The sequence below is a fragment of the Brachycentrus maculatus genome, unplaced genomic scaffold (assembly GCF_059751285.1).
Source record: "Brachycentrus maculatus isolate JH-2025_06_01 unplaced genomic scaffold, ASM5975128v1 h1tg000315l, whole genome shotgun sequence".
Lineage (NCBI taxonomy): Eukaryota > Metazoa > Arthropoda > Insecta > Trichoptera > Brachycentridae > Brachycentrus > Brachycentrus maculatus.
Window position 1 is genome coordinate 134787 of NW_028281064.1, and position 14826 is coordinate 149612.

Here is a 14826-nt window from a genome sequence, read left to right on the forward strand (position 1 = left end):
ACAAAATTACTACTACCGATTACAAAATTCCACATTTCGCTCACTCCTTTCAACAACGTCATATATCAAAAAACTTGATTTTTCAGTAGATCGTTTTTAAAGTTTAAAAATATAATACAATGTATTAAAAATAAATATCAAGCCACTTATTGAACTTTTTACTGTGCAATAGGGTCTTTTTAGGTAAAACCTGAATGTTTTTTCTCCATTTGAAAAATAGTTAATATATTTAAAAAAATAATTAAACAATACCTTTTATTCAATATGCAAAACCAACACTTTCTGCCCTGTAGCGGGTAAATATTATCTTAGAAATATGCTACTTTTGCTGGGATATAGTACATTTTCATGGGCATTCCGAAAACATGCACAACTGAAAATTGACGATTTTTGATTTATGACGTTCTTGAAAGGAGTGAGCTACATGTTTCAATGAATTTCGGTGCGGTTTTTGAAAATATTTTTTCCTGATTGTGTTTTTATTGTATCTTTTGTGATCGCTTTTACTGTGTCGTTTTATTATTTTTTTATTAATCGAATTTAAATTAAAGTTATTGATTTAACACTCTTCGGACGGTTGTTTGATTACGCCTGTGGACCGCTGGCGACGGGATTAGATATTTATTTTATATAGTTAAGACCTTAAGACAACTGAAATTTGACGATTTTTTTTATATGACGTTGTTGAAAGGAGTGAGCGATTTGTAAAAATATCTGAAAGAGGGACGGGAGGGAGGAAAAGGGGAAAGGGGAAAGTTCAAAGCTCAAATCAAAGACAAATTGTACGAAACGAGGGACACATCACAATATCAATGTCGACTGACAATTTTAAATAATCTATGGTTGATTCCTTGATTTGATAATTCTTTAAAATTCATTCATAAAATATATGTTTGTAACATGTGCGAATTTATTGCTAAGAATCAATATCTTCCAACCAACTTAAAACAAAAGGTAGATACCGGTCAAATATTGTAATCACAAGGCAGATAATGCTTGTACATAAAATATCCACGATTTTTTTTAATTGATTGCAAAACGAATAAACAAATCGTAGTCGTACAGGAGAAAGTGACCAACTAACCAAATATAAAAAGATCAGGAGGGCCATTTAAGTCACTTTTGTTTGGCAAGAAAATAAACATCAATGCAGTTTGTCATTTTTTACAAGTCAATATATTATACTTCCAAGTTTAAAATCGCTTTGGGATTTTTTCAAAGCAAAATTAAACTACTAAGATATCAAATAGTCAATGATCACGTTTTTGTAAACAAATGCACTTGGCCACTTTCTCCTATACGACTACGAAATACATATTTACAACATTACATATTTATACAAAATAATGAAGAAAAAGATGAGTATTTGTGTTTTTTTAATTTACAAAAATTTGTGAGTCTAAGAAGCTCATTATTAAAAATAGGTATCAAATTGTGGTAGAGTGGGTTCGAACCCAAGGGTCTGACTCAAGGGACCGCGACACTAACCACGGGACCACAACCCGACACATTAATTAAATTAACATTTAATTGATGAAAAAAAACAGATAAGAATATTCAATATTCCTTTAAAATGCACAAAACAAAATTTTACCAATTCGCGTTACGCTGTATTTCTGACTTCACCTGTATACTCAGGATAAAAAACTAGAATAAATTGTTTTTCTTTTTACATTATTAATAAAGTACTATGACGAGAAATTTTATTCTAAAACGCGTCTCGTTAAAGCGTACCATAAATCTAACGAAAATGAATCATTACTTGAATTCAAATTAGAATTGTAGCTTTGAGAAGGCTTCGGTGGAATGGGCCTCCCTTCCCGGCGATTTTAATATCTCACGAGTTCATTTTCGTTTTCATTTTTCAGCGAAACACGACTGAAAAGTACTGAAACAAAGAATATAAGATGTTTTATTTGTACAGTAAGTCCTCTATTTAAGTGATTTCGACTTACGTGAATTCGTACTTGCACGATTTTTTTAAATGTTTTTTTCTAAAGTCGGTTGTTTTACCCAATTATAACCCCTAACATGTCATAGAAATGTAAATTTTATACTCAAATTGATAATAAAATAAGGCATGCCATGACATAGGAGACCAAAGTTAAAATTATGAAACAATATGAAAAAGGTGACTTATATTGCACGCATTCATAAAATGTCTCATTCTATAATTATCAATTCGAAGTATGAATAACGTAAAAAATTTCAGTACCAATGCAACCTCCGATAATTACCGAAAATACAGGAATAATAATAATTAATAAGTATAATATAATAAGAATATTACTTTGTTTTAAAATCACTATAAATATTTTATTATAACTTAATTATAATGTCTATCGGTTTCGAAGCTAACTGCTTCTTTTTCAAGACTAATTAATACTATAATTATTAATAATAATTTACTAGTATTGAAAAATAAGCGGATAGCTTCCAAACCAGTAGACATTATAATTAAGTTATAATAAAATATTTAAAGTGATTTTAAAAGAAAGTTACATTTTAATTGTATTAATAAATATGGATGCCTTAATATTTACAGGGTATACCTGTCATAGGCCCTGTAAAAATTAATTTTAATAAAAATAAAATATTTATAGTGATTTTAAAACAAAGTTTATTTTAATTATAAAATTGAAAACCACAAAGTTATTGCTTCAATTATAAATTATATAATTATTAAGTAATTTATATTGTGCTTAAATATAACTAAGTATATGTACACATAAATAATTATGTTTTATTAAATATACCTACGTAAATCCATTATATTTTCACAAATGTACCATATCATTTAAAGAACATCATAGCGGTCTTGTAAGTAATTATTTTTCGGAATTTGCAAATCATATAATAGATACTAATCACTCATTTCACTCTCATAAATTAAAATTATTACACCTTGTTCCATATAAAGGCCAAATTATGAATTATCTTGAAAATTTAGAAATACAAAAAAACCTGAATTCTAATAATAATTTATTAAATAATATATTGTTTCAAAATTCTTCGCCATTGCTTTCCATTTTTCCTTTGTTTTTAAACTCCGTCCCTTGACTAACCCCTTCCCCTTACTTTCCCCTCTCCTTATTTATAGAACAATTTTATATTTTATATTTTAGTTTTTATACAGACCTGAATGATGGAAGTTTAACTTCTGAAACATGTAGTCTATAATAAAACTCAAGTGATAAAAACGAAGTGTTTTCTTTAATCATTGAAACTAGATACACATATTATTACATACATATATAAAATATTTAAAATAATAATAATAATTTTAATAATAATAATAAAACCCTTATCCGCACCCCAATGGTGCATAGGGCACTGCGTCATATAAACGCAGTGTTATATTGATCTTTTTACACATGAAGGGAAGGTGATCAGCCCTCCGCTTCAGGTACCAGTCCAGGGTAATATAGAATAAATATTACAGTGCAAAAATCACTTATATTTATTTGACCCTTCCTGGGAATCGAACCCAGGACCTCCAGAACGGTAGCCGAGCGTGCTGACCACTATGGAGGCGGACGAATAATTTTAGTAGGTTTTTTTTTAATATAAAATAAAATCAAAAGTATTTTTATTCGACTTACGCGATTTTTCGACCTACGCGAAAACCTTTGGAACAAATTAATCGCGTAAGTGGAAGACTTACTGTATTTCACAAACCCACGTAATAACCACGTGCCTATAACGTTCTCGGTTCACGCAAAATTAAACAAATACAATTTTCGGATAATTTTATTTTTATAGCTTTACAAATAATACATTGTTTTCCATCATCCCCTTATTATGTAACATCCCCTAGAAAAATATACATAAATATCAAGGTTACGGATGCGGAAATGAAGAAGTATTATACTAATGGGGATAATAAAAACTTATCATGAGTTAACGTAAGATGTAGCATATACAGGTAAGACGTAAACTAGTGATTTGAAGTAAAAAATACTAATATTTTGATATCTCAACATAGATGAAGAAAAACATTTAATTCTGGATATTTACAGGGCTGGTTAAGTAATCACTTTACGCACGTGCAAAATACACCAATTCTACTAATGATTGACAACCACACTACGTAAATTTTAGGAACTCTTTGATATATTTTGATCAATCTCTCATATGTTCTGTGAACTCATGTCACGAAAATGATCAATATACATATCTAGGAGTTTAGTAGTGAGGTTATCAATCTAGGGTAGAATTGGTGAACGTTGCACTTGTGTGATGTGATCATTTAACTAGCCTGTGACAGGTCATAAGCCCTTTAAATACCAAGATGTCCATATTCTTCTTCATCTGAAGATGAAAACGAATTAAATTAAACTGAATCTCTGTAAAATTGTATTGAATAAAGGCTAAAATGATATTTTTCAATACATTTAATACACTATAAAATTATTGCAACAAATAATACTAAACGCTGACTATTCAACAGACAAACTGTTTATGAAATAAATAACAAACGTACCTGTGAGTGAATACTAAAGAATTCCAAACCTCAGCAAGTTTTGAAGTAAATATAATATATTCCGCTTGAATTTTGCCTTTTTGCGAAACTCGCAAACGCCTTCCCAACAATGTGCGAAATTATTTAAATAAATATTAGCATAGCCAAAACCAGAAAGAAGGAGAGTCGGCCGTACCTATCTTAGGACGATAAATCGGGGCGCTTTGTATTTATCCAAGCTGAATTTTAATTACGAAACGGGGCAAAGTTGAAATTTATATCGGTTCTTTTATAATACGTTTAGTCCTGACGGGCTTCCGAGGTTCCAGTCTTCCATAATTTGCAGGGAGATTCTGAAATTCGTCGGGATTCTTCTCCCCCTGTCGAGCACAAAGGCAGGGGAAACTTGCAGCGTACGTACATGTGTGCATACGTAGGTATAGGACCGTTTTCATTATGTACACGTTCAGCGCAGGGTGCAGTCTGAGACAACGATATCACGAATCACGGCCCTCTTAGAAGCGCTACACGGTGATCCGGATTTTAGGGCATTTGTTTGTGCCGTTTAAATTGTCTTGACTAACTAACTAACTAACCTCCACGCTGCTTCCCCGCAGGGGTGGGCAGAGAGTATAGAACGCCACACCACTCTGTCCTTGCAAACATTCTTCGCCTCTTCCACGTTCATGGATCTCCTCATATATACCCGCCGATTGTTTCGACTCCTAACCTGACCACTTTCAAGTATTTGGCATACTTGATCGTTCCAAGTTTTTCTCGGTCTTCCTCTGCATTGTCTTGAAATGATGATCATTTTTATTTTTTCCCATCCCAGTTAGATTACATATACATTGTGTGTGGTCGTACAGGGTGGCGCAAAAATAATCAGCCTATCGGAAGATGTGATAATTTTTGCAAATTTCGTCGTACGTCAATCATATTTGACATTCGTGAATTAGACAGCTGCAGTATACAAACAGATTGATAAATCGGGCACAAATGTGTAACAAACACTGGCGGCAACCGCTTGACGGATATCATCTTTTCCACTTAATGAGAAAAAGTAAATATCCAAATAAAGTCACTCGAAATTGTTTTTCTTATTCAGTAAAAAAGTAAATTTGAAAAAAAAAAATTGATTATTAAATTAAGCGTCATCTGAACAAAATAATTTGATAACTTTGGATTAAACTTCTTTAAAGTGATACTATTAAAAACCTATCATTTTTATTTTCTAAGTTATTAATATTAACAATATCGATACCATGAATAACTTGAAATATGTACATTAATGAAATGCTTTTTAAAAAAGTATGTTACGTTAGCGAATATTTAAATGTTTTAGCTATTTGAACCTGGTTTAACCCTTCTGAATTCAATAAAAGTATCTCAGACCGCTCAGTTTCACTCAAATGACATTCTTTTAATATAAATAAATGAAGGTTAAAATGAAAAGTGTAAAAACGATTGTACTTATGTACAAATTAAAATAACTGGAAAACAACGTTTCAAATATTAAACTGATCCTTGAAAATAGTCAATCTAGTGTTTTTTGATAAACCACGTCCCTAATTATTGGTAGTAAGTAGAAAGTAAAATCCATCATAATACAAAACAATCCGAAAGGGTTGGAGGAATTCCAAAAATCGCAATATTTAAAGACATAAACCAATTCTGTAGGGGCTGCCTATAATACATATCGCTCACTCCTTTCAACAACGTCAGATTTTTCAGGAGATAGTTTTTAATGTTTAAAAATAGAATAAAATGTATTAAAAATAAATATTATATCAAGCCACTTATTGAAATTTTTACTGTGCAACAGATCTTTTTAGGTGAAACCTGATGGTTTTTCTTCTTTCGAAACATATTTAGTTTATTTTTAAAAAATAATTAAACAATACCTTTTCTTCAAAATGCAAAAACACTTTCTGCCTTGTAGCGGGTAAATATTAAGTTTAAAATATGCCGCGTTTGCTGGGATATAGTAAGTTTTCAGGGCGTTCCGAAAACACGCACAACTGAAAATTGACGATTTTTAATATACAATATGACGTTGTTGAAAGGAGTGAGCGATATGGCCAGGACTGTATATATTTCAAAAGAAGGAATTTCCTGGTGATTAAGCACATCCATGGCACGTGTACGTGATACATTTGGAAAGATGGATTAAAAACAGCCACTTACTTGCAATAATACAGCCTCCCATCTCGCCCGGTATGCGCCGTCCACCCTTCCTTGAGATTCTTCCTAATCTCCTCTAGAGCAATCTCAGCGCCCGCGGAACTAGCACCACTCACCACAGAACTCGACACAGAACCAATCCCCAACCCGGCAGACAGCGCGGCGCCCAATCCGGCGCCCGAGCCGCCGTCGAATCCGGTCTTGCCCAAGCCGGACGACCCCGACCCCCCGTGTTTGAGCTCAGACGTGCCCGGGATCCGAGGATCGTGAGGGCCTCCAAGCCGGGGCTCCGCATCCCCGGGGGCCCCCCCGGCCGCGGGGCCGGCCACACCCTGGAGGAGCATCCCCGCGGCCCCCTTGACGTCACTCATTCAATCATCGAGAGACTTTGGATGTCTCTTGCCGAGAATTGTCTGTAACAAACATAAAAAGATCGTTAGTAAAAACAAATGGTATCATATTTTGTGTATTAAAAGCATTATTTATTTTATCCGCCTCCGTAGTGTAATGGTCAACACGCTCGGCTACCTTTTTGGAGGTCGGGAGGTTAAATAAATCGTAGTCATACAGGAGAAAGTGACCGAGTGCATTGTTTTACGTGATCATTGACTATTTGATATCTTACTAGCTTAATATTGCCCTGAAAAAATCCCAAAGGATTTTAATCATGGAAGTATAATATATTGACTTGTTAAAAATTACTAACTGCATTGATGTTTATTTTCTTGCCAAGCAAAAGTGACTTAAATGGCCCTCCTGAGCATTTTACGTTTTGGTAGTTGGTCACTTTCTCCTGTACGACTACGAAATATACTTAAGTGATGTTTTCACTCCAATATTTATTTAATATTACCCTGGACGGATACCAGAAGCGGATGTAAAAAAATTTAATCCAATCCAATAACCTTGTTTAATTTAGGATAGGGTAGACTGGGTACGGTTGAAACAATTTAGCTTATATTGTCCATAGAATTGTTCTTAACAAGTCAAGCGATGATGAAGATGCATTAAATACAAGAGTGTGTTTCTGTCTACTAATGGGAAGTATTATTTCAGTACCCGGTGTGTTATTTTTAGTGGCAGATCAAATTTAAAAAATATATCCGATTTGTTTCAACCGTCCCCATACCAGGGGCAGTTGAAACAGTGATTGGGGTCAGTTGAAACACACGCAAATAAATCAATATTTAATATTGTAAGACGTTTTATTCATTATTTATGTTTGTTTTATAAATAATTATGGCACCGCATGACAATATTAATCAGTCTACAGATATGTAATGAACAAAAACAACTAAAAACAATGGCATTTAAAAAAAAACAAATCGAACGAAAATAATCTGTGAATAAACTAAAAGGAAACACTTCTTTCATTTTGATTAGTCATAAATCAAGCGAAAATCTAGCTTTGGGATCATTCCGAGTCGCAATTGTGGCAAACATAGCTAAGACCACCTTTTGTGCAGTCTTCTTGAGTCCACAGTTTACAAGTGGTGCACTGTATCCACTTTTCACTGGATTTGCTCTCTGAATACAGTGACAGACAAACAAGACAATAGCACTCGTCCTCTTCTGATGATGATTCCTGTTGCGTATTATGATTATTTTTCCTTTAACGATCCTTCTACTTTTTCCTCCATCCAATCTTTTCTTGACTTACTTAGTTTTCATCCGTTTCAACCTTATTTCATGTTCCTTTCTTATCTCTTCTTTCTCTGTTTTTTTTTAGTAGCAAGTATTTTGCAAGCTCCTGCTCCTGCTCTTTATTAAAAACTTCGTTATGGGGTTCATATCCCATTTTCTTCTTCACCAGATGCATTTTGCTTTCGTATATATATATATATATATATATATATATATATATATATATATATATATATATATATATATATAATGAGCGAACAGTGGTTTAATCCATGCTTCTCCGCCGCTTTTCGCAGTGAATCTCCTGCTTTAACCTCCTCATAAGCGTATGTATACCTCGACCTCCCCTCTCGAAGTCTTTCTTGCGCGTACTCTCGTTATCAAGAAAACAGGAAAACTGAAAAAATATGTTGTTTCAACCGTACCCACAAAAAATGTTTCAACCGTCCCCAACCCCTCCTTTAGGTGGAAAACAGAAAATAGTAATGTTAACAATAATGGCACATTAAAACTAATCACTATATCGTGTTCTACAAGCTTCATTTCAAACACGAAATCATACTCAATAATATCGTTTCAATAGAAACTGTAATAAAATTCTCGGAACAAAAATACTTACTTTTGGTTTTCAAAATACAATAAGACCTCCTACAAGCAACTGCACCGTGCGGCGAGCGATGCAACACTGATATTCGTGTTTGAACTTGTTGTCCGCTTTGTTCGTCCCTTGGACCCTTCGCCCTACCGCATACGGTTTGCAAGATATTTGCTCTGTTTCAACCGTCTTTTGTTTCAACCGTACCCAGTCTACCCTATATTACCCAAAAATTAAAAGCATTGATTTATTTGCGGTATTGTAGTCACGTTTTTTAAAAGTGGTATTACATTTAGTGAACGATGAATGATAAACAGAGTGTTAAAAAGTATCATATTCAAATCCAGGTAAGTAAATATAAGATAAAAATCATGACTACAATGTCTGTTCAATGTCTAACAAAATCTTAAAGAAATATTTTAACATTTTAGACATCCCAACAGCATAAAGAAGAAAATGGAAGTCTAGGCTAGGGGTAGGCTGGTTACCAACCACATCCGCCTCATAAATTGTTTTAACTATCCTTCCTTCACTCATTCGATTCAAATACCCAAACAATTTCAACACACCTTTCTTATTATTTTTTGACATTTCATCAAAGATGAAGAAGAATATGGAAGTCTGGGCATTTACGGGGCTTACGACCGTCATAGGCTGGTTTGAGTGATCACTTTACACACGTGTAACATTCACCAATTCTACCCATTATTGACAACCACACTACTCAAATTCTTCGAAGTTCTATATATATGAACCAATTTAGAAACTTTGTTCTTGAATCACTAGAACTTCACTAGAGACATCTATTGGTGAGATGTAAAGAAGCTTTTTTATTAAGCAGAAACTCTTATATTAGTATGTGAGATCCGAATCCCGGATTATAATCACACACATGAAAAACGCCAGAAAATACCATTTTCATTTTTATTATTAAGCTTATAATTTACACATAATACACCTTTCTTAATTATATCGATAATGCTTATCTCAGACTTGCATTCTTTCCTATCAACATTCGAACATCTATCGTACAACGTTTTGCCGCACATTCGTCTGTGAGAATTTCTACTGCATTCAGTGTACTTTCATACTTCTCTTACCAACTCGCAACAGGAGTGATGTTTTCATGAAAAATCAATAATACAAGGTGAATTAATTCAAATGATGTTAGATTTTACACAAAGTGAAATAGGAACCCGTCTGTCTTTCTTAGAAGAGAAAAAAAGAAAGGTCACTGGTCAAATGCATTACTCGCACAACCAGTGACCTTTAAATAAATTCCTTCACTTATTTGCAAATGTATCATTCGAAGAAAAAGGTCAATAAATTCAAGTCTAGTAATTTATTATAAATGCGAAACTAATGTGGTATGTATAACACATGAGAATACAAAATAATCCATCGCGAAGACATGTAAAACCATCATTGTTACGTTTTGTATTCGGTTACAAAGGACATTTATTTGGATCCCTTTATTTTATTTATTGCTATTGGCTCAAGCGAGGTTTCGTACAATGAACACCTACACACAATTGAATACCCAAATATTTGTAATTAAATTGTGTCTTTCTGCCAATGTGCCACGATAAATTATCGGAAAAGTTACGGTTGCAGCGCTTTTCGATAAATAATTGAACAAGTTTTGTCTCTGTCACGAGCAATACTCGGGCTGTTAGCAACAGAAGGTGTACTCTATGCATGTTGGCATTATTCTCCTAATGGAAAGCGAAAAAGAGAGGGGAATTTTCCACGAATTTCGTACGCAAACAATTGGATGTACAATACAAGAAACACTTTTTGAAAATAGGTGACTCTTTCGATTTTATACTGTATTATTTTCTGGCGTACATAAAATTGAAAAGTTTCGTAGATAAGGCTAAGTGCTGAATTTTGTTTCATTGTACTGATAACGTATTGTATCATTTGTTTGGATTTAGATGACGACTTTCCAAAGATATTTCGAGGTTTTTAATTGAAGTGACGTTTACATTGATCTATATAATTGTAACTGAGCTATGGGCAGGTATTTAAATTACGTATTTTCATTTATCTAACTTATTTTCATTCAATTTACGTTCACGATATCTCTGCGTCGATACAATTCAGTGCTCTATACGCCATCGGGTGCGTATAGGGGTTAAAAGAATGTATGTATGTATGTATGTGTGTATATATATATATATATATATATATATATATATATATATATATATATATATATATATATATATATATTTATATATACACGGATATATATTACAATTATAATCCAGAATTCGAACCTCACATACTAATAAAAGGGTTTCTGGTCAATAAAAAGCTTCTTTTCATCTCACCAATAGATGTCTCTAGTGAAGTTCTAGTGATTCAAGAAAGAACTTCCAAGAATTTGAGTAGTGTGGTTGTGAATAATGGGTAGAATTGGTGAGTGTTACACGTGTGTAAAGTGATCACTGAAACCAGCCTATGACGGTCGTCAGCCCCGTAAATGCTCAGACTTCCATATTCTTCTTCACCTTTGATGAGATGTCAAAAAATAATATGATATATAATAAAATGAGAGTGAAAATCACCCATATTTATTTTGACCCCCCTGAGAATCGAACCCGGGACCTCCAGCACGGTAGCCAGATGCGCTAACCACCACGCTACGGAGGCGGATGACATAATAATAAATAATACAAACACGAAATCACGTTGAATAAATCTGACTACTTTTGCACATATACGATTCAACTCACAGCTCTAAAAAGTTTTCTGCAACTTTGACATAGCAGTTGACAGTAACGCCTTAAACCACTTTAAACAGATTTCATACCGTCCCAGAACATGTTAACTACATTTTCCTTGCCTATTTTTGTCTGCTTATGCCGTTGTCTCTGAAATGATTCATCAAACAGTTGATGTGTACCCATCGAAATGATTTCACCGCGTTTGGTATCGGGATATCGTTCATTTAGTCAAAGGCCCGTCAATTAGTATGGACCCGTGGAGATTTCTCTTACCCGGGATTCGAACCTCCCCGCCTTGTGATTAATGATCGCTTACATCACATTATCCATTAATCTTATCAACGCGCCGCGCTCATACAAAATAAATTAATAAATTACTGGGCGTGATCCTTTATTAGACTACAACCGGTGGAGAGGGGAAAAGGACGAGGCTATTTATTAGGAGGGCACAAACAATGGGGAAATACTTCATAATGTAGTTTATACCATGGTACGGGCTTTATAAAAAGCAGGGCTAAAGAAAATAATCACAAATAAAAAGGATTATCAACATTGCCAACCGGTCATTTTGATTGTTCATTGTGAAAACTTTTAATTTATAATTACATATTTACTAACTTAAATGCTAATGCCTGCTGAAATACGAATGTTTAACTTCGGCTCGTAACGCGTGTTTGTGATGAAACCTTTGGTGCATGTTGGTCTTCGGGTCGACCAAAAATCGCATGTGTTAAAAATTTTGTGTAGCTTAAGTGTGTAAATAGTGCTATGGTAAAGAAGGGTAGTATTGTTTGCATGCTGTGGTAGTGATCGTCCTGATGAAGAGACGGGTACATCTCGAAACCGGTAGACATAAAAATCTCGATGAGTGGTTATATACTAATATTATAAACATTTATGTTAAAAAAAATAAGTGCGAATGTTTGTTTAGATGGTCAGTTGGAATGTCCTTTGAAGATAAAATAAAATTTCATAAATTGATTCAGCATTCACTTTGTGGTAAAATCTACCCATTTTTAATTTAAGTTTCATTTATTAAATACCACTATACCTTAAAATCTATTGTGATACGTTTTTCGATGCATTCCGCATTATTTTCAAACACCGTTATACCGTAATGCACCGAAACACGTCTCACAACAGATTTTAAGAAAAGGTGATATTTATTTTAAAAAAATTAAATTAAAAACAAAATAATGATTTCACGCGTTCGTGGAAGCCTGAGTGTACGTTACTGATATCAATATTAAGGTAGATGAAAGGCAATTGAGATGGTATGGGCACATAGGATGTAGAGAACCTGAACGTATTGCAAACGGGGCGATCGCCATGGATCTTCCTCGAAAGACATCTAGACGAAGATCAAAACATTCATGGATGCTACAGAAGGATAACATGATTCGAACGCATGACCTAGGTGACGTTGTATATGATAGTAGGACCTGCAACCTGAGGAGGAGGAGAGCTGACCCTAACAGTCTACAAAGGCGATAAGTTAGGATTGAGCAAGGAAGATTTATAACTTAAAATAGCGCAAATTTTAGGTGTGCAAATCCTTGTTCACAAATCAGGGTTTCTCCACTCGCGAAGTATTTTTACATTTTGACACTTTTGAATTTGAATGCAGAACAATAAAACAAAATTATGTGGAAAATACTGTGGAAAATAGAAGTAGAGGAAGATCGAGAAGAAAAATTGTCACGATCAAGTATTTCAAAGACTTGAAAATGATCAGAAGTCGGAAGAATTGGCGGGTTTGTATAAGAAAGAAGCGAAGATTGTTTGCAAAAGCAGATTTATGTGGCATTCTTTTATCTCTGCCTACGCCTGCGGGGAAACGGTGTGATGATAAGTCAGTTAGTAAAAAATTCTATACCATGTGTAAAATAAATTTAATCTAACAGTAACAGAAAGGGTTTTTTTGGTTACCCTGTATAGTTAAAATGAAATATACTTGTGTAATATCCATAAATTATACACATATTAAATATTCATCATTTTAAATATCAATATCCGTGTTTTGATCGTGGGGGGCACGTGATTGAATAAATTCTATTACATTCTACATGATCGTAAGATAAATTACAATCGATTACAAAATTTTGTTAATTGATTTAGCTGTTACTTGATGATGGGTTTTATCTATTTTTAGTTCGAAACTCATTAAACAGTTAAACGATTATTTAAAAAAAAGTTACATTTGATTATCTCATACTAAATTTAAATGAAATCAAAATACTCATATGTCATGAGATTGATCATATGTATATCTGGGAGTATTTAAAATATAAAATATTTCCGGAATAATCTGAAATATATTTAAAATAAGGGTCTCTGCTGAATAAAAAGCTTACTCAACTTGACAATAGATGATGCCGAGAACTCAGATGTGAAAGAACGTATCAATTAAAAGATATTTAAACATATAAGTTCTTAAAAGTTTGTTTTGAATATTGAAAGCATTAACTTTGTGGATCATATTGATATATTATTTCAAGAAATAAAAATAGTTCGTGTTCTTAACACTATAATATTTATTTCATATTACCCTGGACTGGTCCCTGAAGCGCAGGAGCGATCACCTTGCCTTCATGTAAGTAACGATCAAGATAACACTGCATCAATACGACGCCCTATGCACCATTAGGTGCGGATAAGGGTTAGAATAAGATTTGAGATCTAACATATCGTCAAATCTCAATTCATGTACATTATATGGATCACTCTTTCTTGATTTTTACACATTTTCATCAATAATTTACCTCTACTGGCTATTTGACTTCGAAGTTAGTCACATTTAATGAAAATGACATTTAAATGTTTCTCTACAAACATTTAAATGTCAAATGTTTCATACAGAACCTCAACTAACTTCAAGGCGTTGAAAATTGTTACAAATAGGAATAATGTCCAACCGTCACTTGGTCACTTTTGCTTGTAAAGAAAATAAACATCAATGCAGTTAGTCATTTTTAACAAGTCAAAATATTATACTTCCAAGATTAAAATCGCTCTGAAATTCTTTTTAGGGCAGTATTAAGCTAGTAAGATATCAAATAGTTAATAATCACGTTTTTGTAAAAACTGCAGTTGGTCACTTTCTCATGTATGACTACGATATATATTATTAGTATAATGTATTATATATATTAGTAATAAATTAAACCCTGAAGAGGGCAACAGGTTGTTGCCGAAACTAGTTTGTTAAT

General features: G+C 33.3%; 1 protein-coding gene across 1 annotated transcript in view; it reads right to left on the reverse strand.

The window, feature by feature from the left end:
• Positions 1–6645: 6645 nt before the first annotated feature.
• The window catches only part of LOC148304453 (uncharacterized), a 60065-nt gene continuing 51884 nt past the window's right edge, over positions 6646–14826 (reverse strand). The window contains exon 2 of the mRNA XM_088268270.1: positions 6646–7059. Within this exon, the coding sequence (XP_088124396.1) occupies positions 6646–7017 (372 nt within the window). The 5' untranslated portion in view covers positions 7018–7059. The remainder of the gene's footprint in view (positions 7060–14826) is intronic.